The sequence below is a fragment of the Symphalangus syndactylus genome, chromosome 3, assembly GCF_028878055.3.
Source record: "Symphalangus syndactylus isolate Jambi chromosome 3, NHGRI_mSymSyn1-v2.1_pri, whole genome shotgun sequence".
NCBI lineage: Eukaryota > Metazoa > Chordata > Mammalia > Primates > Hylobatidae > Symphalangus > Symphalangus syndactylus.
Genome location: NC_072425.2, coordinates 110,457,862 through 110,485,598, shown reverse-complemented (window position 1 = coordinate 110,485,598; position 27,737 = coordinate 110,457,862). Strand labels below are relative to the sequence as shown.

General features: G+C 38.4%; 1 protein-coding gene across 4 annotated transcripts in view; it reads left to right on the top strand.

The window, feature by feature from the left end:
* PTTG1IP2 (PTTG1IP family member 2) overlaps positions 1-27,737 on the top strand; it is a 46,448-nt gene that overhangs the window by 7,979 nt on the left and 10,732 nt on the right. The window contains exons 2-7 of one of the 4 annotated variants that reach the window (XM_063636400.1): positions 1,582-1,628; positions 16,031-16,124; positions 17,582-17,675; positions 20,963-21,024; positions 23,076-23,139; positions 24,216-24,311. In XM_063636400.1, the coding sequence (XP_063492470.1) occupies positions 1,582-1,628; positions 16,031-16,124; positions 17,582-17,675; positions 20,963-21,024; positions 23,076-23,089 (311 nt within the window). In that variant the 3' untranslated portion in view covers positions 23,090-23,139; positions 24,216-24,311. Of the gene's footprint in view, positions 1-1,581; positions 1,629-16,030; positions 16,125-17,581; positions 18,088-20,953; positions 21,025-23,075; positions 23,140-24,215; positions 24,312-27,737 lie in introns of those variants that run through there. The other 3 variants (XM_055272783.2, XM_055272784.2, XM_063636399.1) reach the window with 3 other exon arrangements.

The window sequence follows — 27,737 nt, the reverse complement described above, 5'->3', positions numbered from 1 at the left end:
ACCAGAGGAGACATGATGACTAAAGGCAATGTGGTATGGATGGGATCTTGGGAAGCAGAAGGATGTTAGTGTAAAGACTGGTGAAATCCTGATAAAATCTGGAGTGTAGTTAAAAGTCACGTGCCAGTGTTAGTTTCTTGGTTTCAATTAATGTACCATGGTAGTGTAAGGTATTAACAATAGGAGGGCCAGTGCAGTGGCTCACACCTGTAATCCCAGCACTTTGGGAGGCTGAGGCGGAAGGATCACGAGGTCAGGAGATCAAGACCATCCTGGCTAACACGGTGAAACCCCGTCTCTACTAAAAATACAAAAAATTAGCCAGGCATGGTGGTGGGTGCCTGTAGTCCCACCTACTCGGGAGGCTGAGGCAGGAGAATGGCATGAACCCAGGAGGCAGAGGTTGCAGTGAGCCGAGATCGTGCCACTGCATTCCAGCCTGGGTGACAGAGCGAGACTCTGTCTCAAAAAAAAAAAAAAAAAAAAAAAAAAAAAAAAAAATTGGAAAGTGAGGAGTATACAGGAACTCCCTGTAGAATCTTCACAATTTTTCTGTAAATCTAAAATTATTCCAAAATAAAAACTTTAGTTTACAAAAAAGCTGTGGGAAGCACGTAGAGCTCTGAGAACAGTGGCCAAGTCATGTGTCCTCTGTTTCCCTGCTTCTGCCTTCCGAAAGGAGCCTGAGGCCAGCTGTCCTTCACATAGCTGAGGCAGCAGAATCTTTACCATTCACCTTGCCTTTTCTTTCACTCAACTTTCCCATGGGTATTTTAAGGATACTTTCGGCTAGGAGGAAGTAACATTCAATAGGACTTAATTTGAAAACTGAACTGTAAAATTTTTTCCCCAGCCAAATCAGATTTGCATCCAATCAAACAATTTGAAATTAAATAGAAAGGTCTGACCTTTCCCACAGAGCCTGTGAACTCTGTCCTCAAAATAATAGAGAGAGCAACTTTATTGTTGCTGTATCACAAAACAACTAGGACATTAATTCCAGACGCTTTCTTTAAGGAGATGTTGCAGTAATAAAATGAGGCATTGAAATGCTTTTTTCCAAATTCATAGTTTTTATTCTAGAACTTTCAAATATAAATCATACTGTTTGTTTTTCCATAAAACTAGAGGAATGAAAATCCTCGTTTGGGAGAAGTTTTTAAAGCTATGTGGCAAAAAAAGTTGAGGAATTAATTTTTTTTTTTTACTATTTAAAGGGTTAATTAGTTAAGTAGGAATATCTTGGCAATACCATCCTGAATAACAACACATGATATTTTAAAATACAATGGAGTTGCCAATTTGTTTTTCCTTACTATGTTTTGGGGGTTGTTTTTTAGAACTTGGCTCATCAAAGTTGGATGATGCCATTTCCAAGAAATAGGAGAAAAGACTTAAGACTAAGAGGATTTATACAGTACTGGTGGGGATCTAGATACATGAAAATAATGAAGTAAACTGCTGGGGTATGGATGAATATGGCTTAAAACAGGAATGACTAAATGAAATGTACTTTTACGTAAAATTGAGCAATAAAAAGGATTTGGATTAATTTTGGACTTAATATTTTTTTTCTTGTAGAATGTGCTGTAAAGAAGAGTTGTCAATTGTGCACAGAAGATAAGAAAGTAAGTTAAATTTCTTATGAGGAAATTGTTCTGGGAACGTTATAAAGTCACAATTTACAGTTGTCATTTAAAAGATATGCTAAACTTTGTTTTACACAGTTTTTTATAACAAGAATGACTCATAACAGTTATTAAGATCTATTTATGCATTTCAAACCATTCTTTGAGGATCTAGAAATAAACAATGGAGATAATTAAGTACAAACATATACTTCCTTCTGGAAAATTATGCTTCAAAAAGAAAAGAATTATTTCCTTGAAAAAATTATACTGAAATTTTGGAATGATTTTTGTAAGTAAAGGAAAAGATATATCTTTTGAGATGTGGTGACAATTTCCTTCCCACTTCTATTTCCTAAAGACGAGAAAGAATGACATACCATTCCTTAACCACAGTGTAGCTGGATTCCTCTTCTTTGATGATTAAATGTCTGAAATCATTGCTCTTCAGTTCAGATTTGGAAGAAAGCAGAAATGCTATAAGTTATGAGGGAAATGGCCACTTTGTGTCACAGACAGGTTTGCAGCAAGCTGCATAAAAACCACTGTAGTCTAACTTGTATTGGATAACTGACAATACTAAAAACAGAAGCTTGAAGTCACTATTTAGAAAAGGGCACACTCTAGTAGTTGGTGTCTCTCATAGTGATCTAGATATACACTCTCTGCCCTGTCTTATCTTCCTCTAAGAAGACAAACGTCTATCACTCGTCTACTTTAATGAGGACCTGGGCTTCTGGCTCATGGCATTCTCCAGCCAGTTCGTACTACCATTGCCTTACATGCTTTCCACAGCCAGTGATGACCCAGACATACTCTTTATACAGTACTGGTGGGGGTCTAGATACATGACCTGCCTTCCTCAACACTGCCTTCCTCAACCCTTTGTAGTAAGACATCACTTCTGTGGCATCTCTGAACCCTGCACAATCTACATTGGCTTTTACATTCTCACTCCCTTATACTATACCTACTCTTTAGCCTCAACAAGACAAGAACATCCTCCAGTCCTTTAACACTCTTCTTTTCCCTTCAGTTTATTGGCCCTCTTCTATAGACTTCCTTCCCTCCTTCATGGCTGTTCACCTGAATGCAATATTCTTCCAGTTTTTGTTGTCACTAAATGTTTTATAATGGAAATTTTCAAATATACCAATAAAGAAAGCAATATAATAAAACTTTATACCCCAAAGAGCCATCTTGGCCAATTTTTTTTAACGTATGCTCTTCCCCTCTAAATGTATTATTTTGAAGCAAATGATGATATGGATACCATATCATTTTATTTAAAAATATTTAAGCATATATTTCTAATTGATATTTTACTTTAAATATTACAAGTTCATCCACGATCATACCTAAAATTTAACAATCTCATCTTAATCTCATCAGGCACCCAGAAAATAATAAATTTGTCTCGTTGAGTCATTTTTGTTTGTTTGTTTGAATCACATTCGTACATTGCAATTGGCTAATATACACCTTAAGTATCTTTTAATCTATATGTTCCTTCTCCCTTTTTATTTTCTTTTTTGCAACTTACTTGTTGGAGAAACTAGATTGTCCTATTTGGTTTCTCATAGTCTGGATTTTGCTGGTCACATCCTAAAAGGATTTGGATTAATTTTAGACTTAATCCCAAAAGGATTTGGATTAATTTTGGACTTAATCCAAAAATAATTTTGATTAATTTTGGACTTTTATCATGTTCCTCTTTTCCCTGTTCTTTTGTTCTTATAAACTGATAATTAGATATAAAGGCTTTATCAGATTCTGTTTAATTTTTTGGTAGGAATGTTTCATGCTGAGAGGCCCTTCATTAGGAGGTAGATAAGATTTTTTGTCTAGCATTTGATGATATTAGCAATGATCCTTGCCTAGATCTATTATTTCCCTGGGAGTTGTAAAAACTACTTCTACTTTAATGGCTTTGATCTCTTTTTTTAAATTTGAAATTTTATTTTTTGTGGGTACATAGTAGGTGTACATATTTATGGGGAACATGAGATGTTTTGATACAGGGATGCAATGCATACACCCTCTTTTTTTAACGGCACTGGACCCACATTCTGCAACTCTGATTGGTCCTTTGGTTCATATTTTTGTTTGCTGTGCATTACTAGCTGATTGCTGCTTGAGCATATTTCATCAACATCTGCATGAATACAGCTACAAAGTCACAATTTCTGGTCTCATCTGAGCCCAAATACTACCTATCACTTACTTTTGGTTAGCAATATTGCCTAAAATTTCCCACAGCAGCAATTCCCCCATCCCATCAATATCAACAGATGTATTTATCTCCAATTTTATGGAAAAAATTGAGGCCTTAGGTATAAACTTCATTCCCTGACTGATAACATTGCTGTCATTTTTACCCATAATTACCTATTCTTATCCCTCCTTTTAGAGGAAGAATACCTCCTGCACTTCCCCAATACCTCTCTTTTGGACTTGAATATGTACATTTTTGAATTGAAACTCGTATCATTTAAATTGTTTTTATGTTCACCTTCCCCTTGTTCTCAGCTCCTTAAGGACAGAGTCCATGTTTTTTTATTGATCTTTGTATCTCTAACACCTCACACATTTCCCACACATGGCAAGCATTCAATAACTATTGAATTAACTCTTGAGCCATTCAAAGAAGGGTAAATTAATTCAGTATACTCTATAATGTAATATGGTAGATAATTTTTAAAAATTTTCTAAATATCATTCATTATGGAAATACTGGGAATATGTGTATTTGAGTGTAATTTTAAAAATATTTCCAGTACCTCATAGAAATGAACTAAGAGATACCTCCACATGGTCAACATAGAATTAGGGGGGGTGGAGCCAAGATGGCCAAATAGGAACAGCTCCAGTCTACGGCTCCCAGTGTGAGCGATGCAGAAGACGGGTGATTTCTGCATTTCCATCTGAGGTAGCAGGTTCATCTCACTAGGGAGTGCCAGACAGTGGGTGCAGGACATTGGGTGAAGTGCACCGTTCGCGAGCCGAGCAGGGCGAGGCATGGCCTCACTCGGGAAGCACAAGGGGTCAGGGAGTTCCCTTTCCTAGTCAAAGAAAGGGGTGACAGACAGCACCTGGAAAATTGGGTCACTCCCACCCTAATACTGTGCTTTTCCGACAGGCTTAAAAAATGGCACACCAGGAGATTATATCCCGCATCTGGCTTGGAGGGTCCTACACCCTCGGAGTCTCACTGATTGCTAGCACAGCAGTCTGAGATTAAACTGCAAGGCGGCAGCAAGCCTGGGGGAGGGGCGCCCACCATTGCCGAGGCTTGATTAGGTGAACAAAGCAGCCAGGAAGCTCGAACTGGGTGGAGCCCACCACAGCTCAAGGAGGCCTGCCTGCCTCTGTAGGCTCCACCTCTAGGGGCAGGGCACAGAAAAATAAAAAGACAGCAGTAACCTCTGCAGACTTAAATGTCCCTGTCTGACAGCTTTGAAGAGAGTAGTGGTTCTCCCAGCATGCAGCTGGAGATCTGAGAACAGGCAGACTGCCTCCTCAAGTGGGTCCCTGACCCCCAAGCAGCCTAACTGGGAGGCACCACCCAGTAGGGGCAGACTGACACCTCACATGGCCAGGTACTCTTCTGAGACAAAACTTTCAGAGGAATGATCAGGCAGCAGCATTCGTGGTTCACAAAAATCCTCTGTTCTGCAGCCACTGCTGCTGACACCCAGGCAAACAAAGTCTGGAGTGGACCTCTAGCAAACTCCAACAGACCTGCAGCTGAGGGTCCTGTCTGCTAGAAGGAAAACTAACAAACGGAAAGGACATCTACACCAAAAACCCATCTGTACCTCACCATCATCAAAGACCAAAAATAGATAAAACCACAAAGATGGGGAAAAAACAGAGCAGAAAAACTGGAAACTCTAAAAAGCAGAGTGCCTCTCCTCCAAAGGAACGCAGTTCCTCAGCAGCAATGGAACAAAACTGGATGGAGAATGACTTTGACGTGTTGAGAGAAGAAGGCTTCAGACGATCAAGCTACTCCGAGCTACAGGAGGAAATTCAAGCCAAATGCAAAGAAGTTAAAAACTTTGAAAAAGAATTAGACGAATGTATAACTAGAATAACCAATACAGAGAAGTGCTTAAAGGAGCTGATGGAGCTGAAAGCCAAGGCTCGAGAACTACGTGAAGAATGCAGAAGCCTCAGGAGCCGATGCGATCAACTGGAAGAAAGGGTATCAGCAATGGAAGATGAAATGAATGAAATGAAGTGAGAAAGGAAGTTTAGAGAAAAAAGAATAAAAAAAAACGAACAAAGCCTCCAAGAAATGTGGACTATGTGAAAAGACCAAATCTACGTCTGATTGGTGTACCTGAAAGTGATGGGGAGAATGGAACCAAGTTGGAAAACACTCTGCAGGATATTATCCAGGAGAACTTCCCCAATCTAGCAAGGCAGGCCAACATTCAGATTCAGGAAATACAGAGAACGCCACAAAGATACTTCTCGAGAAGAGCAACTGCAAGACACATAATTGTCAGATTCACCAAAGTTGAAATGAAGGAAAAAATGTTAAGCGCAACCAGAGAGAAAGGTCAGGTTACCCACAAAGGGAAGCCCATCAGACTAACAGCAGATCTCTTGGCAGAAGCTCTACAAGCCAGAAGAGAGTAGGGGCCAATATTCAACATTCTTAAAGAAAAGAATTTTCAACCCAGAATTTCATATCCAGCCAAACTAAGCTTCATAAGTGAAAGAGAAATAAAATACTTTACAGACAAGCAAATGCTGAGAGATTTTGTCACCACCAGGCCTGCCCTAAAAGAGCTCCTGAAGGAAGCACTAAACGTGGAAAGGAACAACCAGTACCAGCCACTGCAAAATCATGCCAAATTGTAAAGACCATTGAGGCTAGGAAGAAACTGCATCAACTAACGAGTAAAATAACCAGCTAACATCATAATGACAGGATCAAATTCACACATAACAATATTAACTTTAAATGTAAATGGACTAAATGCTCCCATTAAAAGACAGAGACTGGCAAATTGGATAAGGAGTCAAGAGCCATCAGTGTGCTGTATTCAGGAAACCCATCTCACATGCAGAGACACACATAGGCTCAAAATAAAAGGATGGAGGAAGATCTACCAAGCAAATGGAAAACAAAAAAAGGCAGGGGTTGCAATCCTAGTCTCTGATAAAACAGACTTTAAACCAACAAAGATCAAAAGAGACAAGGCCATTACATAATGGTAAAGGGATCAATTCAACAAGAAGAACTAACTATCCTAAATATATATGCACCCAATACAGGAGCACCCAGGTTCATAAAGCAAGTCCTGAGTGACCTACAAAGAGACTTAGACTCCCACACAATAATAATGGGAGATTTTAACACCCCACTGTCAACATTAGACAGATCAATGAGACAGAAAGTTAACAAGGATATCCAGGAATTGAACTCAGCACTGCACCAAGCAGACCTAATAGACATCTACAGAACTCTCCACCCCAAATCAACAGAATATACATTTTTTTCAGCACCACACCACACCTATTCCAAAATTGACCACATAGTTGGAAGTAAAGCTCTCCTCAGCAAATGTAAAAGAACAGAAATTATAACAAACTGTCTCTCAGACCACAGTGCAATCAAACTAGAGCTCGGGATTAAGAAACTCACTCAGAACCGCTCAACTACATGGAAACTGAACAACCTGCTCCTGAATGACTACCGGGTACATAACGAAATGAAGGCAGAAATAAAGATGTTCTTTGAAACCAGCGAGATCAAAGACACAACATACCAGAATCTCTGGGACATATTCAAAGCAGTGTGTAGAGGGAAATTTATAGCACTAAATGCCCACAAGAGAAAGCAAGAAAGATCCAAAATTGACACCCTAACATCACAATTAAAAGAACTAGAAAAGCAAGAGCAAACACATTCAAAAGCTAGCAGAAGGCAAGAAATAACTAAAATCAGAGCAGAACTGAAGGAAATAGAGACACAAAAAACTCTTCAAAAAATTAGTGAATCCAGGAGCTGGTTTTTTGAAAAGATCAACAAAATTGATAGACCACTAGCAAGACTAATAAAGAAGAAAAGAGAGAAGAATCAAATAGATGCAATAAAAAATGATAAAGGGGATATCACCACCAATCTCACAGAAATATAAACTACCATCAGAGAATACTACAAACACCTCTATGCAAATAAACTAGAAAATCTAGAAGAAATGGATAAATTCCTCGACAAATACACCCTCCCAAGACTAAGCCAGGAAGAATTTGAATCTCTGAATAGACCAATAACAGGCTCTGAAATTGTGGCAATAATCAATAGCTTACCAACTAAAAAGAGTCCAGGACCAGATGGATTCACAGCTGAATTCTACCAGAGGCACAAGGAGGAGCTGGTACCATTCCTTCTGAAGCTATTCCAATCAATAGAAAAAGAGGGAATCCTCCCTATCTCATTTTATGAGGCCAGCATCATCCTGATACCAAAGCCTGGCAGAGACACAACCAAAAAAGAGAATTTTAGACCAATATCCCTGATGAACATTGATGCAAAAATCCTCAATAAAATACTGGCAAACCGAATCCAGCAGCACATCAAAAAGCTTATCCACCATGATCAAGTGGGCTTCATCTCTGGGATGCAAGGCTGGTTCAACATATGCAAATCAATAAATGTAATCCAGCATATAAACAGAACCAAAGACAAAAACCACATGATTATCTCAATAGATGCAGAAAAGGCCTTTGACAAAATTCAACAACCCTTCATGCTAAAAACTCTCAATAAATTAGATATTGATGGGACGTATCTCAAAATAATAAGAGCTATCTATGACAGACCCACAGCCAATATCATACTGAATGGGCAAAAACTGGAAGCATTCCCTTTGAAAACTGGCACAAGACAGGGATGCCCTCTCTCACCACTCCTATTCAACATAGTGTTGGAAGTTCTGGCCAGGGCAATTAGGCAGGAGAAGGAAATAAAGGGTATTCAATTAGGAAAAGAGGAAGTCAAATTGTCCCTGTTTGCAGATGACATGATTGTATATCTAGAAAACCCCATCGTCTCAGCCCAAAATCTCCTTAAGCTGATAAGCAACTTCAGCAAAGTCTCAGGATACGAAATCAATGTACAAAAATCACAAGCATTCTTATACACCAATAACAGAGACACAGAGAGCCAAATCATGAGTGAACTCCCATTCATGATTGCTTCAAAGAGAATAAAATACCTAGGAATCCAACTTACAAGAGACATGAAGGACCTCTTCAAGGAGAACTACAAACCACTGCTCAATGAAATAAAAGAGGATACAAACAAATCGAAGAACATTCCATGCTCATGAGTTGGAAGAATCAATATCATGAAAATGGCCACACTGCCCAAGGTAATTTATAGATTAAATGCCATCCCCATCAAGCTACCAATCACTTTCTTCACAGAATTGGAAAAAACTACTTTAAAGTTCATATGGAACCAAAAAAGAGCCCGCATTGCCAAGTCAATCCTAAGCCAAAAGAACAAAGCTGGAGGCATCACCCTACCTGACTTCAAACTATACTACAAGGCCACAGTAACCAAAACAGCATGGTACTGGTACCAAAACAGAGACATAGATCAATGGAACAGAACAGAGCCCTCAGAAATGATGCCGCATATCTACAACTATCTGATCTTTGACAAACCTGACAAAAACGAGCAATGGGGAAAGGATTCCCTATTTAATAAATGGTACTGGGAAAACTGACTAGCCATATGTAGAAAGCTGAAACTGGATCCCTTCCTTACACCTTATACAAAAATTTAATTCAAGATGGATTAAAGACTTACACGTTAGACCTAAAACCATAAAAAGCCTAGAAGAAAACCTAGGCATTACAATTCAGGACATAGGCATGGGCAAGGACTTCATGTCTAGAACACCAAAAGCAATGGCAACAAAAGCCAAAATTGACAAATGGGATCTAATTAAACTAAAGAGCTTCTGCACAGCAAAAGAAACTACCATCAGAGTGAACAGGCAACCTACAGAATGGGAGAAAATTTTCGCAACCTACTCATCTGACAAAGGGCTAATATCCAGAATCTACAATGAACTCAAACAAATTTACAAGAAAAAAACAAACAACCCTATCAAAAAGTGGGTGAAGGACATGAACAGACACTTCTCAAAAGAAGACATTTATGCAGCCAAAAAACACATGAAAAAATGCTCATCATCACTGGCCATCAGAGAAATGCAAATCAAAACCACAATGAGATACCATCTCACACCAGTTAGAATGGCCATCATTATAAAGTCAGGAAACAATAGGTGCTGGAGAGGATGTGGAGAAATAGGAACACTTTTACACTGTTGGTGGGACTGTAAACTAGTTCAACCATCGTGGAAGTCAGTGTGGCGATTCCTCAGGGATCTAGAACTAGAAATGCCATTTGACCCAGCCATCCCATTACTGGGTATATACCCAAAGGACTATAAATCATGCTGCTATAAAGACACATGCACATGTATGTTTATTGCGGCACTATTCACAATAGCAAAAACTTGGAACCAACCCAAATGCCCAACAACGATAGACTGGATTAAGAAAATGTGGCACATATACACCATGGAATACTATGCAGCCATAAAAAATGATGAGTTCATGTACTTTGTAGAGACATGGATGAAACTGGAAAACATCATTCTCAGTAAAGTATCGCAAGGACAAAAAACCAAACACCGCATGTTCTCACTCATAGGTAGGAATTGAACAATGAGAACACATGGACACAGGAAGGGGAACATCACACTCCGGGGACTGTTGTGGGGTGGGGGGAGGGGGAAAGGACAGCATTGGGAGATACACCTAATGCTAAATGACGAGTTAATGGGTGCAGCACACCAACATGGCACATGGATACATATGTAACAAACCTGCACATTGGGCACATGTACCCTAAAACTTAAAGTACAATTAAAAAAAAACATAGAATTAGGGTATTATCCTTTGGAGAAAGATCCCCTGCCCTCCCAGAAGTTGGAAGGATGCAAAGCTTTCAGTGGTAGTTTCTGCCACCTCCCATACTCCCAGAGAAAGTACCAGAGTTTATAAGATCGTAACTCATGAAGCAACCAAGAATATTTGAGCTCTTTTTGGACTAAAAGGAGGATAAACAGCTGTGTTCGTATATTGTGCTACTTTATGTCCACTTGTCCGTGGACTTGGAGAAAATATATATACCAACTCCTTTTCATTTCCCAAAATATTCCAATTTGTATGATAAATGATATTCTTCTTAACTGTAGGGGAATCTTCCTTAGATTCTATCTGAAACATTTCCTTGTGATTTCATAGTGTAGGACTAGCCTTCCTAGTCCCCCCACCCACACACAACTCATAAACATAGCATATGAAAAACATATTATATTTTGTTGATATTTTATATTGGAAATAAAATTTCAAAAATCAGGCTAACTAAAAAAGGAGAAGCATCTTGTAATCTGTGCTTTTATTGCTATTCAGAGTCATTATGCATCCCTGTTGAATCCTTGGAACGAAAGTTCTCAATCATGGTGTCACAATGGTGATACTTGTCATAAGTACATTTTTTTGCTTTTTGCTAATGAGCATCATAAGACTGTTGCAACTGACTTAAAATCAGAGTCGATTCTAGGTTTTCTCCATAATCACATCTTTGTCACTAATTGTGACCTGATATGGATGGTTGGTTGAGACAAAAAGGAGTCAAGTTATAGCAAGCCCAGTGGGATTTTTGAATCTCCTACAGCCTACTTTATCTATTGCACAGTTCATGGGAAATGACCATTACTCACATGCTTGTAAAATGCATTTATAAATGTCATACCTTACAACCCACAAAGAGATGCCCACTTGGATATTTATTTTTCTGAAAAATTGTTTTTGTGGGTGTGTGTGTTTGTGTGGTAGGGCATGGAGTCTGGGAGAGTGGACAAGGTGATGGATCCGAATCTGGATATGGCAGTGAATATGTGGATATCACCTGTTGGGAGTCCTTCAGCTGGAAAAAATATATGGACAACCAGTATCGTGGATTATTTCCCGTGGCAACTGTTCCCAGCACTTTACCACTGTTGGCATGATCCTCCTTTCAGGGTTTGACTTCCCCTGAGAATTTTAAGACCATCTAGCAGGTTCAAGTTTCCTCATTTTTCACCTGAACCAATTCAATATCTTTTCCCTTTCATTGACTTTCCCCTTGAGAAGTCTGTTCTCATTTCTGAGGTGAATCCCTTAGTCCTCGCCTCTATCTATGTGTCATACTCGGAAACACATGCACATTCACAAGCTCAAAGCCTTTCTCATTTCCTTGTTCCCTCTATGACAAATCCAGCCTATTTCTGTGCATTGGCTTCCGAGTTCCGACAAAATGGAAAACACAAACAAAACCAGATCTTCTCTTTGTTTCTTTCTAGAAGCTGAAGTACTTATTCTGTGCTTATTCCACCATTGCTTCCGTATCACACAGTGTGATTTAATCCTTAGCAACCTGATTCAGAGGTTACAAAAGACTCAATAACCAAATGCAACAACCTTTCAAATTAATCACTCATTCCTTTTGGAAACTTGCTCCTTCCTTGGCGATCTTGGCTTTATACAGGCCCTATTTTTTCCCTCACCATTTTGTTTCCTTTACCAATTCCTCTTCTTCATTTTCCTGAATGAGCACATTCCTAATTCCTAAGGAGCAGGAGCGCATTCCTTCATTTCCTAAATGAGCACATTTCTTCACATTGTGTCCTCACTCTTGTGCCATGTCTTTCATAGTCCTGGTCTCTACCACAACCTGCATATAAAGAAATCCCAAATTCACATCCTTAAATCTAGCGACCCCCAATAGTGATGCTCACAGCTGCTTAATTGGCATTTCTTTCTGGATAGTTTTTTTTTTTTTTAATCACATCATGCTCAAAATTTCTTTAAGTTTATAATTTTGCCTTCCCCAAAGAAGCTCATATTCTTTATTTGTTTATTTCTGGTACCAATATCCCATAATTTTAGAAATCATTGGCTTTTTTTTTCTTTTTTTCCCCCATCTGCTCTCCATTCTTTTCTTTCACCTGGAAAAATCCTGGATTTTCTACACACCCCATCCCCCAACAATGTGAAGTTCTGGTCTTTGATAACTTTTTAAATGTAGTTAAGGTATTAGTCATGTATTTTTGTGGTAAGAGAGGCATAGGGGAGATTATCTCTTCTGGGGACTGCACTTCGTTAGGAGCTCGCCTGCGGTGGACTTGGTTACTGGCGCCTGGGAATCAGCTTAACACTTAAGTGTACATAGCTCTTAGCTGGCATAATATTAAGCCATTTGCTTTATACAATCTTAAACCACTAAAAATTATTATGTACCTTCCCACTTTCTGCATATTTTAATTTTAATGATATTTTTATTAAAATAGCAATTGTGATGTCCATATAAACTTAATAAAACAGCTCTACCCTAAAAAGAGCACTATAATTTTCCCATGAAAAAATAATAGCCATCACTCTAAAGCCTTTTAGCTGGCTTCTCAGTTGTCACACTCCAAGGAGGCTGATGGCTTCATCTTTACATGGGTTATTTTCCTTAGTTACAAGAAAAAAATCATGTAAGTTACCTTAAATTATACATTACCAATTTAGGAATGTTGAATATATTATACTGTTCTTGGGGGCAATGTGAAGTTCTGGTCTTTGATAACTTTTTAAATGTAGTTAAGGTATTAGTCACATATTTTTGTGGTAAGGGACAGAAACCAAACTCAAATTAATTTAATAAAAAGGGGAATTCATTGGCTCACAATATTGTGAAGACCAGGTGTGGCCTTGCCTTCTTGCACAACTGAACCAAAGGATGTCTTTCTCATTTTCCTCTTTTCTTTCATCTCTCAGCTCTGCCTCCCTCTGGGAATTGACTTTATTTTCTCTTGTGGTAAATGGACATTCTGGACATTCTGCATACAGCTTGGCAAGGGGCTGACTGCCAGCAGATCTAACCCAATGTCTGTAACTCAAAGAGTTGTAACTCAAAGAAGATTCTGATTGGCCCTATTGGGGTTTTATGTCTGGTACAGCATTTGTTACTAGGCTACTGCCTGGGTCAAAAGACCACTCCAGTAGTAGGAATAGGGTGAGGGAAAACTGATTGGCAGCCACAGGACCACACAGGTTTTGGGGAAGAGGTCCTCAGTAGAAGACAGTGTGATTATCAGAAAAAGAAGAATGGGGACAAAAAGTAGCAGACAGATTTTAAAAATAAATGACCTCAGTCTACTATTTTTCCCCCTTGATCTTTCAGGACAGGCATATTCTATTTTCTCCATCCATCCCCATATTTTCCTAAAAATGCTCCTGGCAAAATAATGCAACTAAATCTCAACTGCAGTTGGACTTACCCAAGGTCACTATGAGCTACTGCTCCCATCTGTAAGTCTGAAATCTCTGAGAGATGTGTATTACTCTTGATTGTGTTTGAATACAGCTCCACACACTCCTTCAAGCTAGCTATATAATCAGTTAAACCAGCTCTCAAAGACCCACTATTCAATAGAAGAGAGAAAGCAGGATAACAACAGTAAACGCTCCTATTTAGAAGGAGGATAGTGGCCAATAGTCCCACAATATGTTCCAAGTCTGTAATGCATTGTTGAGTTTCCCTGGCTGGGCAGTGAGTTGTTGGTCACCAGTCTAGCTGCTACCGAAGGAGTCTCTTTTCCATTATTCTCTGAGCCCCAACCAGAGAGAGGCATAGGGGAGATTGTCTCTTCTGGGGACTGCACTTCTTTAGGAGCTCGCCTGCGGTGGACTTGGTTACTGGAGCCTGGGAATCAGTTTAACACTTAAGTGCGCATAGCTCTTAGCTGCAGGTTCAGGTTTTTTTCTGGCAATTCATTTCCCTTAAAACCCTGCTAGATCTTGGACTTGATTCCTAGAGACTCTGAGTACTAATAACCAGGGCCAGAAGTCTCTGTGGGCTGTAATCTTTGAATCTAGACTTTATCTTTGCAGTTCCAGTCTTTCTGCAACTGTCCAGGAGGACAAGGCTCATTCAGTGAAAGTGGCTTCAATCTTAGATTTGATTGAATGGCTTGATTTGACCTTTAGTCTTGTCCAGTGTGAAACAAAAGCTGGCCTTGGTACTCAGGGTACCTGAGTGTCTAAGGGGTGGTTCTTTACATTGGAGTGAATCATTACCTCTGCTGGTCCCAGGATGTACAGCAAGAAGTGATCGGGTGGGGTCTGGGTTCAATCTTACAGGATTGGTTACCCGCACAGAACCATGCTACTTAGGTTAGAACCCAGGCTCCCCTATTTACTAGGTATGTGATCTTATGTATGTCATTTAACTTCTCTGTGCCTTCTTGTTCTCATCTATAAAGTGGACATAATAGTACCTAGATCACCGGGTTGTCATGAGTATGAAGTGAGTGGATATATATATATAAAGGACTTAGAATATAGTACCTGTCACATGGTAGGCCCTATGTAAGTGACAGCCATTTTTACTGCTTTGTCTTCCTTTTTTTTTTTTTTTTTTTACTTTTCCAGGTTCTTCTGGTTTTACCTCCCATAATGTTTTTCACCCTTATGCCTTGCTTAAGGGACTTAGAATTCCATTTTCCTATTTTTGCATGATTATCTGAGCACCAGTGAGCAGTGTGGGGAGAAGGGTGAGGTAAGGCTTGTTGACAGTATCACCAGGGCCACGTGTAACAGAGGAGCAATCCCAAAGGAAAGAGTCGGGATGCAGGCAAGAGGAATGGAAAGAGTGTTAGAGAGATTTTAAAAACCACTTACCTCAGTTCTTATTACTACTTTGTGAAATAATATCTTTGGTTTTGTTTCCTAAACGTAGAGTCTGAGAAAGGGGTTCAGGTGCATGTGATTTTTGAGTGACTGCTCTTCAGCAAAAATCCTATGGAGTGAGAGACTCAGAGAAGATAAGCGGCAAGAGCCAAGAAAAGATGAGGTCTTGGCTAAAGCTCACTCTTGGCCTGAATCATGGGCAGCCCTTGGGCAAAAAAAGTCACAAGGTAGAGTTGTCTTTGCCTTGAGGCAAGGATGCCCATTGTTTGGAACCCCATGTCAGTCAGTCACTGGCCTGGGGAGATCGTAACCTTGTGGGCTAGGTGGTCCCCATCGTCGTCCAAGAAGAGGGGAAGCTGTGAGCCACTGGGTGCCAAAACTGTTTGCAGCTGAGGTTTGGATGCATGGGTCTGACAAAGGAGTTCTCAATAAGTTACCAAAGGCATCTACTACAAATAATAATAATAATAATAATAATAATGGCTATTATTTATTGAATACTTATTGAATTAGTACTAAAAACTTCCTGGGATTGTGATTATTATACTTGGATGCTACTTTTATTTTTCTCTTTGCAAATATAGTGTGTTTGGTGTAGTGAAGAAAAAGCGTGCAAAAAATACTGTTTTCCATATTTCGGATGTCGATTCAGTTCTATATATTGGTTAAACTGTAAAGGTGAGTTGTTCTTATTTAGATTTTTATGTTCTTTATTTCAATTGACTTGCAAATGCTAGTGATTTGCTATATTTGAAGGATTATAAATTATTACATATGCCTTACATATTAAAATATAGCAAGTCCAAACTGCCATGGCACATGTATACCTATGTAACAAACCTGCATGTTCTGCATATGTATCCCAGAACTTTAAGTAAAATAAAAATAAAAATATAGCAAGTCCAGGGAAGTTCACTGGTCTTTCCTCCTGATATAGGCTTATTGGTTGTTTGCAACAAGTATTCATTCAAATTAAGTCAACATTCATTTTGATTGGTGGATGCTTTGGCATACCAGTAGCTAAATACTTTAAATTTCCATTTCTAAAATCTCTAGTGTATGATATCCATAACCCACTTAAAGAATGTTTGTATTCTTATGTCGTTTTAGGAATTACAGGATTTTTTTTATAAGCTAGTCCTGGTCTGAGGATATATTGTATCTAGAAATATTGCTATAACTTACATTTTTTCAGCTAATGTATTCTACACTGAGAATTGCTATTCAGAATAATGATTCACTAGGACTCAACAAATATTAATCATCAAAGAATCTTTAAATTATACTGAAATGTTGGGCTTTTGGTATGTTATACAATACTTACCAAGGCAGGCAAATGTATCAGTACCATTTAAGAAGTTTTCTTAAAGAATTGAAACAAAAAGCTTTCTAGGTAAATCCTAGCTATGTGAAAAAACCCAACCTAGAACAACCAGTTGTCTTCTTTTTTCCTTCACTGGAGTAAAAAGATATAAATTTTGCCCTCAAATCTCTGTTTCTTTCAGGTACTATCAGATATATTTAAATCATACATGTTTTTGCCTTATAAAGAAGTTACACTTCGGGTAACTAGTATGAACAGAAACTCTAGTCTCCTATTTCATGTTTGCCCTTCTAGTTTCATTTTACAACACACTAAGCTAATAAACTACATTGTACTTACTGAGATAAGAAAAAAAGTTTACAAGGGGTAGAAATCTGGTTTTGCAGCAAGCATTGGTTGTCTCTTTGGTAATGGACTGCTGAAATTCAAACAATAAACCATTTCCTGCTATCTAGATGTATTTTTAGAGATATAACAGCCTGAGGGATTTGTTGTTTTACCTATTAAGATAGTACCAGAAATGAGTTTAGAGGTAAAATAAAGAAAAATTAAGCCAGTAGCCTAATAGTTCACCAATTTAAAAATCAGTAAATCAAATGTTACCTCCTCTAGCAACCCAGATTATTTTTAAATGTTAGTGATTGTTGTGTTAATGGTAGTTTTATTGGAATATGTAATGTATGTTACTGTATCATTACTTTCAATAATCATTTGTTAAAGAATCACATTGCATGATATTAGAAAAGATGAAAATAGCAGAAATTACTGATGTTCTGTTAACTTAAAATATATTTCTTTTCATACATTTCAGTTGACATGTTTGGAATCGTGATGCTTCTACTCATTGCAATATTAATTACAGGATTCGTTTGGTACTGCTGCGCCTGTCACTTTTACCTGCAGGAGTATGCTCATTTTATCCTTATTAAGAATGCACTTTGGGGTAGTATCATTGAAGAGAATACTGAGCTAGTCATCAGGAAATGTTTTGCCTTTTTTATGTAATAAAAATAATATATCCACATGGTAAGGAAGAAAAGTCCAAAAAGTACGGAAATTGTAAAATGAAAAAAAAAAAAGTTTAACTTTCTCATCCCCCACTCCACCTCTAACACTGTCTTCCCAGAAGTAATCCTTTTAGTATGGTTCTATTTGTTGTTCTTCTGTAGTTACCTCCATATATTTGATTTTGATGGTTATGTTTTCTTTTCATGATTTATTAATTTTAGATGTTATCTATTGACCCCCAATCATTAAAGCAGAAAAACTTACCTTGCACTATACACATTTTTTTTTTTTTTTGCTATTAGTAGGTATTATCATTGTGTTATTTTTGGGTTGTTACTATTTTTTTCATTATTTTTAGTTATTAGATCTTAAGATTACTAATATTTCTCCTGTTGACTTTGAGTAATCAATTTAATTCCTTGTTTCTATATCTCAATCCTTCTCCTGATACACGTAAGAAAATTTGGATCCCTATACTTCCTTCCATTTATCCTCTCTTCCCTCTATCTCCTAAATTCTATAAGCTTTCTCATTAATTTGACCTTGTCAGATGTGTAATATTTACATTCTGTTCTGTGGCTATAATTATATCTTGAAATGCTTACTCTATAATTTGACTCTAAAATTTGTTAACTGCTAAAAAGGATAACACATATTTATACACGATTGTATAAATGTTGTTTAATAAAGAACCAAAGTGGAGTAGGAAATATAATTCTATGACACTAACCTATATTGCCTGAAAAAGAATTATCAAGTGCCAAGATCAAATAGATTCTCTTTTCTTACTCTTTATTTCACAAAATCATGCTACATTTCAGCTTACTTCATGTTACTTAATTGTGACTTTCCTATACAGCTTTTGCACTTCTAGAGTTTTAAATTATCTTCATTATTTCTCGTTAACAAAAACACATGTATCTTTATTCTTATCACTGTGATCATTCATCTTTGTATTTGCTAAAATACATTCATTTTCTTCTTATAAATATTCTTCTTGAAGTCTTCTGACTTCCTGCTTTAACATGCAAAAATTAGTTTCTTTTTACTGCTCTACTGAATTAGGAGAATTTGGGGGTTCCTATACCTCTTTTTAGGGTTGATTTTTTCCTTTTGGTGGAGTACCTCCTCAAGTAAATTTTTCAAAGGGAGTTCACAGAAGGTTTGGAGAGTATTTGCATAGTCCATTACGTATCAACAGATTATTTTTCTCTCCTTCATCCCAGTATGATATTATTTTCTTTCTTCAGATTATACACTTTTTATAAGAAGGAACTGTAGATAAGATAGATGTGTCTCAAAAATAAGATAAATGCATATTTATAGGTGAACCTGTAATTAAAATGTGCTTATAAAAAGATAAGGTAAGTCACCATAGTGCTTGCAGAAAAAAAAAAGAAAAAAGATAAGGGTTGGTCAATGTTCCATTTGCTTGGTAAGGATCTCAACTTGGTCAAGAACTTTGTATTTTTCTGGTCTTTTCCTTATTGACATACAAAGACAAGTTAGGATAGGATGGAAGGTATTCCTTATTTTTCCCCTCTGAAACAAACATACGCATATACACATACAAATCAGAAAGAAGAACCAACAGGGCACATTACATATGTGGCAAGAGGCTGTTTTGTAATTTTTTAAATGTATATTTTCTTCTTAGGATCCTGGCTCCTTGTGAGTATCATCACTTTTTTATATAGTATTTATGAGTAAAGTGGCAAATTCTGCCCATAAGAGTAGGGGCCTGAGCAAATATCCATCACTGAAGTTTCTTTTATCCGCATTTTAAATGAAAAACCCTGAAGCCTCTCTGAAAATATGGTCCAACAAATGTACTCAGTTCTGGTTTAACTCTGCTGTATATCCACCATCTCTTCTTTCTGAATTTCTTCAAGAGATCTTCTAGACCTTGTTAATTCAACGAGTGCTGTATTCTGTAGAGGAATTTATCTTCTTAAGGACTTACTGCACTTCATAAACCAAAGATCCTGGTTGGGTTTTAGAGACAGGACTTTTTCTTTTAAAAAATACCCTACAATGACCAATGAAATACCAAAATACTTATTGGTACATTTGATCTAATACTATTATTCAGCAGTTATGCTTATAAAAACTAAAGCACTTTAAAAAGTTCCAAATGTTAGAGAATACAAGTGTTTCACTGTCCATGTACTCGATGCCTCCTTGATTGTCATCTATTCTTTTAGCAAATATTTATTGAGTATTTATTATCCACTAAGCAATGTCATTGTCATAGGGATATAACAATAAGCAAGAAAGATCAGGCCCAGTGCTGGCTCACGCCTGTAATCCCAGCACTTTGAGAGACCGAGGTGGGTGGGTCACCTGAGGTCAGGAGTTTGAGACCAGCCTGGCCAACATGGTGAAACCCCGTCTCTACTAAAAATACAAAACTTAGCTGGGCATGGTGGCACGCAGCTGTGGTCCCAGCTACTCAGGAGGCCAAGGCAGGAGAATCGCTTGAATTCAGGAGGCAGAGGTTGCAGTGAGCCAAGATCACACCACTGCACTCCAGCCTGGGTGACATAGCGAGACTCCATCTAAGAAAAAAAAAAAAAAAAAAGAAATATCAAACCCTTGCCTTCATGGAGCTTATAGCTTACTAAGGGGACACAGACAAGTAAACAAGCAATTGTTAATTCTATTGCTAGCTTATTGATATTTTAAATTATATTCCATTTATTTTAATTGCTTTTCTTAATTAAATGTTTTAACTCTCCTGGTGGAGGGATAAAAGAAGAATTTGATAAAGCAATGATAAAATATTGCATAAGACCAGGTGCAGTGGCTCACGCCTATAATCCTAACATTTTGGGAGGCCGAAGTGGGTGGATCACTTGAGGCCAGGAGTTCAAGACCAGCCTGGCCAACATGGTGAAATGCTGTCTCTACTAAAAATACAAAAATTAGCTGGGTGTGGTGACAAGTGCCTGTAATCCCAGCTACTTAGGTGGCTGAGGCACAAGAATTGCTTGAACCCAGGAGGTGGAGGTTGCAGTGAGCTGTGATTGTGCCACTGCACTCCAACCTGGGTGACAGAGCAAGACTCTGTCTCAAAAATAATTAAAAAATAAAAAAAGTAGTCTAATGAAAAAAAAAGTTCCAACTATAACTTGTACTGTTCTGAAAATAAGCCTAATTCTAAATTCACCATCATTTTGAACAGAAATCGTGCCTATTTTTATGGAAGACGAGAAACAGTTCCTATTCACAACCGCAGTGCTACTGGCAAGTGTTTTCATTTATTTGATGGAATGTCCCAGACTCCTTCAGTAATAGCTTGTTCCCTTCTTCCAAACATCAAAATTAAAGCTTGAGTAGGGGCCGGGTGCAGTGACTCACACCTGTAATCTCAATGCTTTGAAAGGCCAAGGTGGGAGGATTTGCTTGAGGCTAGAAATTCGAGGTTATGGCGAACACCTTGCATTGCATACATATTGCACCATTTCATTTCAGCCTGGGCTACAGAGGAAGACCCTGTCTCTGAAAACAACAACAAAAATCAAAGTATAGTAGGACTCATAACAACAGATTTCATTTTTCCCATTTCCATGATACATTTTGGTAACCTCAATAGCTAGACCAGGATTGGTAAAACCACAATATTGATAGAGAAGGGCTAAAATTTTCCAACCCAGTTGGAGATATTCATAGCTTCCCCTGCTACCCCAACTCCCACTCCACAAAAGCAACCGAGCAAAAGATGACCGTTGTCTTCAGGAATTCTTGCAGGCTTTCCCAGATTAATTCACTTCATCTACCTAGTTTCTTGGCTAACCTACTATCCGCTCTCCTCAACTCGATTCTAAACTTTCCCTTATTTACAAAGCTTTCCCTTATCTGGGACTCAAATCTTGGCTTCCTTTGGCTGATCACCCACAGTTCCTGGGCGGGCACTCCCAATCCTCTACCCAGGTCTGGATCCTGAAAACCCAACTGGAGTCAAAATCATGATCCCCCTGTTCATGTAATTGGACTACAAAAAAAATTTACATCATAATAATATGACTGAGGAAAGAGTACCGCATAGTCCTTTATAATTACTATTAAAAAATAACTTTGCAGGGTGGGGGGGCTTCAGATTATTTTAGTGCTTTGGGCTGCAGGGGCATAATGATAGGGAATGTAGAAAAGCCTGGGACCCATACTTTGAGGTTACAAAATCTGGATGAGAAGCAGGGGAAACCTTTTAGGGTAAGGATGAAATGGTAAGCACATACACACTCTTTTGTCCACTCCTAGACCTTGTTATGTAGAAATTGTTTGGGTGATAATGGGATCATGAAATGTTCCAAAAGCTATTTTAGGACAGGAGCCAAAGTGTAGGGCAAATGCTGCTTCTTCCGAAGGTTGAAATCAAACCGGGGGGCTCCAGAGGATAAGGCTGCATTTCAATTTTTCCCCATCCATTTTAAATTCCACAGCACATTGACCCAGGAAAAACACTGAAAAGAGCACAATGTTAGGTATTTATTTAGTTTAGGTAGACACGGTTATCTTTACACAGATTGAGAATTGTCAGATTCATTGTAGGGAATAAAGTGTAGTCAAATTCACAAGGCAGGATGATTTTTCACCCATGAGAGAGCCCAATGGGAATGCCTATATTAAAGGCTTGAGTAAGTGAAACAGGGTTCTGCAAAAGAAATTGAGAAGAAGATGAAAAAGTGGGAGACTTCAGTGTCATAGACATCAAGAGAAAGGGGTCTGAAGATGGAGGGAGATTCATGAGTGTCCTCTGGACTTACACATTGGGAGATGATTGGTAAGATATTTGCATATGGTAGTTTTCAGAGTATTTATGCAAGATGTAGAATAAACAGTCTTCTGACTGTGGAATAGGAAAATAGGGAGCCTATAAAATGTTATGTACACTGCGATACTCCTTACCTGTGAACACAGTTATTTTTCAGGATTGGTGGTAATAGTGCCCTTCCTGGTCCACACTTCTTTCCTAGAAAATGAATTCAGAAGATGGTTTGCTGGGATTAGGGATTCATTAAGCATTCATTAAGCATCCACAGCTTTTCTGTCACTGGAGACAACTAGTCTTGTGGTCACCATCAAATATCTGATCTTTTCCTTTTTGTCAATTACAAGTTGATAGTACCTTAAGTCACTTGAGCCCTAAATATTAAAATAGCAACAATATTAAAATCTCAGAAATCTTTTTATTATTCAGGAATGTTTCATGTTTAACATTTTTAAAATTACATAAGTTTTTATTGACTTTTCCTAGAAAGAATTTGAAAAGATAAATTTATTTTCTCTTCTCATAGTATATGATGAATAGATAATTGAAAAGAGATCTTCCAGAAAGAGCAGAAGGAAGTTTCTTCAATGGTAAGGTTTCAAATTATATTGCGTGAATTTTCTGCATGCCATTTTCTCCGTTCTATTAAGCCACTTTTCAGGAATATAATTAGAATTATTCAGAAAGAAAATGGAAATCAAATCTGTAAAACGTAGGCAGATTTTCAATGCCCAAAACATGTAATAGAAGGCAGCAGAAGGCCAGGCACAGTGGCTGATCTCTTTAATCCCAGCACTTTGGGAGGTGGAAGAGGGAGGATCACCTGAGGCCAGGAGTTCGAGACTAGCCCGGACAATATAGCGAGATTCCATGTCTACAAAAAAATTTAAAAGTTAGCCAGTGTGGTGCCTCACACCTGCGGTCTTAACTACTTTGTAGGCCAAGGTGAGATCACTTAAGCTCAGTTCAAGACCAGCCTGGGCAACATAGCAAGACCCCATCACTACAAACAATAAAAAAATTAACTGGGCATGGTTGCATGTGCCTGTAGTCCCAGCTCCTCAGGAGGCTGAGGTGGGAGGATTGCTTGAGCTCAAGAGTTGGAGGTTGTAGTGAGTTACGATTGTGCTACTGCATTTCAGCCTGGGTGACAAAGAGACCCCCATCAACCCCACCCCACCCCCCCACCCCGCCCAACCCCTGCCATGAAAAGGGAAGGCAGCAGAAAGTGGAGATATAACAGTTCAGGCTGGCTTTGTTGAAATCTGGGCTTTCCATTTACTAAGTATGCCACGTTAGACAACTAACTTAATCTGTTTGTGCCTTAGTTCCTAATTTGTTAATATTACCTAAAAACAGTGACTAAATTATTGTTTTGGTGACTTTGAGGACAAAATGAGATTTTACAGCTAAAGTTTCTAGAACTACCCCGACACTCAGTAAGTCCTTAATAAGTGTCAATTGTTACTACTGTAACCCCACATGGTTTTGCCAAACACATCATAAGACTTAGTTAATCTTTATTACTATATTATAACCATAAAATGGTAGCAGTAGGTTCTTACCTATCAGTAATCACCTTGAATGTAAATAGGTTAAATTCTCCAATGAAAAAAAGGGGCTGAATGGATTAAAAAATAAGATCCAACTTTTATGCTGCCTGTAGGAGACTCTCTTCATCATCTTTAAGGACACACATAAACTGAGAGTGAAGAGATGGAAGAAGATATTCAACACAAATTGAAACCAAAAGAGAGCAGGGGTAGCTATACCTATATCAAACAAAATAGACTTTAAGTCCAAAACTATAAAAAGAGACAAAGAATGTCATTATATAATGAAAACTACACCAACACAATTTATTGTGAAAGCCTTTTTTACACCAGTAATATAAGATGAAACTTTTTTCATAAATTTCCATTCATATTTGAGTATATTTTTGTGCATCTTTTCACTGCTATTGTTCTATCTGGATAATAGTTTCCTAATACCATAATGTTTTAATTATGGAGGATATATAAGCTATTTTAATATCTGGTAATGGTATTTAACTTCTCTCCACCTCTTATTACTCTTTCTGTTTCCTTTTAAAAATTTTTTTTTAAATTTTCATTTCTTTGAGACATGATCATGGCTCACTGTAGCCCCCACCTCCTGGGCTCAATTGATCCTCTGGCCTAAGCCTCTCAAGTATCCACGCCTACAGATGCTCACTACTATGACTGGCTAACTTTTGTGATTTTTGTAGAGATGGGATTTCACTATATTGCCCAGGCTGGTCTCGAACCCCTGGGCTCAAGCAATCCACCCACCTCAGCATCCCAAAGTGCTGGAATTACAGGCATGAGCCACTGCACATGGCCCTTTTTAACAATTTTTAAGTTTAAGCAGAATAAAGATGAGTTATTTATTTTAACTTGTGCCAATGCTAGGAATTTCACGAAATTAAACATTTGGCTCTGGAAAAGATAATGAGTCTAGAGCTTGCAGAGGTACTGCATGCAATGGAAATTCACAAATCTACTATAGTTTTGTTTGATTTGTTTCATCTTAGTTTCCTTTCTCCTCTTTCTTTCTCTTTTAAGTTTTTGTCTTCTTACGTGTCCTTGTTTTCCAACTTTTGTACCAGAACATTTCATTTTGAATCAAGATGCTATTGTAGGGGGACAGTGTAACTGCAGAACAGCATTCACTCTACAGTTGGCCATATAATAATCATATAAAGACTTTTAAATGCATAATGTAAAAAGGTACAATTTTAAATGCTTTTTGATCGGTGTTCTTTATTTTTTTATTATTATTTTTATTTTTTTGAGACAGAGGCTTGCTCTGTTGCCGAGGCTGGAGTGCAATGGCCTGATCTTGGCTCACTGCAACTTCTGCCTCCCGGGTTCAAGCGATTCTCCTGCCTCAGGCTCCAGAGTAGCTGGAACTACAGGCGCGTGCAAGCACGCCTGGCTAATTTTTGTGTTTTTAGTGGAAACGGGTTTCATCATGTTGGCCAGGCTGTTCTTGAACTCCTCACCTCAAGTGATCCGCGTGCCCCAGCCTCCCAAAATGCTAGGATTACAGGCATGAGCCACTGCACCTGGCCAGTGTTCTTTTAAAAATAAAACTGTAAAACATTAAAAACAATTAGTCCTCACTGGGTGCAGTGGCTCAGGCCTATAATCCCAGCACTTTGGAAGGCCAAGGGGGGCAGATCACTTGAGATCAGGAGTTCAAGACTAGCCTGGGCAACATGGTGAAACCCCATCTCTACTAAAAGTCAAAAAATTATCCAGACTTGGTGGCGTGCGCCTGTAGTCCCAGCTACTCAGAGGCTGAGATGGGAGGATCACCTGAGCCTGGGGAGGTCGAGACTGTGGTGAGCTAAGATTGTGCCACTGTACTCCAGCCTGGGCGACAGAGGGAGACTCTGTCTCAGAAACAAACAAACAAAACAAACAATTCATCTTGATAATCCAAAACTACCTTCTATAAGGGAATATTTTGAAAGGTTAGAATAAGGCATTGAAACACACTAGCACAAATTATAAATTTAAAGAATAGATGGTTAACTCTATTGTGAGAAAAGGAATTGATTCAGGAATGTGAGGAAACAAGACAGTGAGGAGGAAGGAATAAAGAGCTAGAAAGACTAGGTTTGGGGGAGAATGGGATGAGAGAAAGAGTTTGAAGAGAACAGCTGTTTTAAGTTGGGATCCCCAAGAACTCGGCTCCAAGGCAGAGACTTGCCTGCAGGAGTTAATTGGGGAATTCCCTCAGGAGTAACACATGTAAGGGACTGACAGAAGCAGACTTGGGTAGAAGGAACAGTTAAAGTGTCATGCAGTCACAAAGGAGGCCTCAGTCAATCTTATGGGGCACTCTGGAACTGGGATTTCCTTTTAGAATTGTCCCAGATTATGGCTCAAATCCCAATATCAACCATCATTAGATGTGGGAGGCCCTCCAAAAGGAGATTTAACCTCAAGTGAGGTGGCTGGCTGCACTGGCTAGGGCAGTTTCCAAAGAGGGCCTGGTGTCTGGAGGTATGAGTACCTTGTTCCTGAAAGGAATATCTGTGCAGCACACCATAGCATTCACCACAACATCTGTCATTGATTTAGGGGAATATTGAGAGTAATGATTCTGGGAAGATAGGATTTCAAAATGTTCAATTATTCATTAACAGCATACTCCTCCTTTACCTCGTTAGCATTTTCTTTAGACCCTAAGTAAACATTTAAATTTATTTCAATTATATATTTTCATTGTTTTGGAATTGATTTTACTTTGGATTGACCCAAAGCAGAGACTGTGCCACATATGACCACTTTTAAATTCAGGTTATGCCACATATGACCACTTTTAAATTTAGGTTAAGTGAATTTTGGAATGAAATTAACTGTGATAGTAACTGAAAAAGGAAAGATACATAAACATAATATTTACTAGAAAAAGGAGATACAGGCAGGTTTGGTTCCAGAATGCCACAATACAGCAAATATCACATTAAAGCCAGTCACACATTTTTTTTTCCAGTGCATATAAAAATTATGTTTACACTATACTGTAGTCTATTAAGTGTACAATAGTATTATGTCTAAAAAACAATGTACATACCTTTATTAAAATACATGGCCAGACATAGTAGCTTACACCTGTAATCCCAGAACTTTTGGAAGCGAGGCGGGAGGGTCATTTGAGACCAGGAGTTTGAGACCAGCCTGTGCAACATAGCAAGACCTCATTTCTACAGAAACATTTAAAAAATTAGCCAGACATGGCGGTGTGCACCTGTGGTACTAGCTACTTGGGTGGCTGGGGTGAGAGGATCACTTGAGCCCAGGAGTTTGAGGCTGCAGTGAGCTCTGATGCTCCACAACACTACAGCCTGGGTATCACAGTGAGATCTTGTCTCAAGAAACCCCCACAAAACTTTATTGTTAAAAAATGCTAACAATCATCTGAACACTCAGAAAGTCACAACATTTTTTCTAGTGAGTGTCTTCCCTTGATGTTGATGGTTGCTGCCTGATCAGAGTGGTGGTTGCTGAAGTTTGGGTTTGCTGTGGCAATGAGGTTTGCCACATGATTCATTCTTCCTTTCATGAAGGATTTCTTTGCAGCATGTGATGCTGTTTGATAGCATTTTACCCACAGTAAAACTTCTTTCAAAATTGTAATCAGTTCTCTCACACCA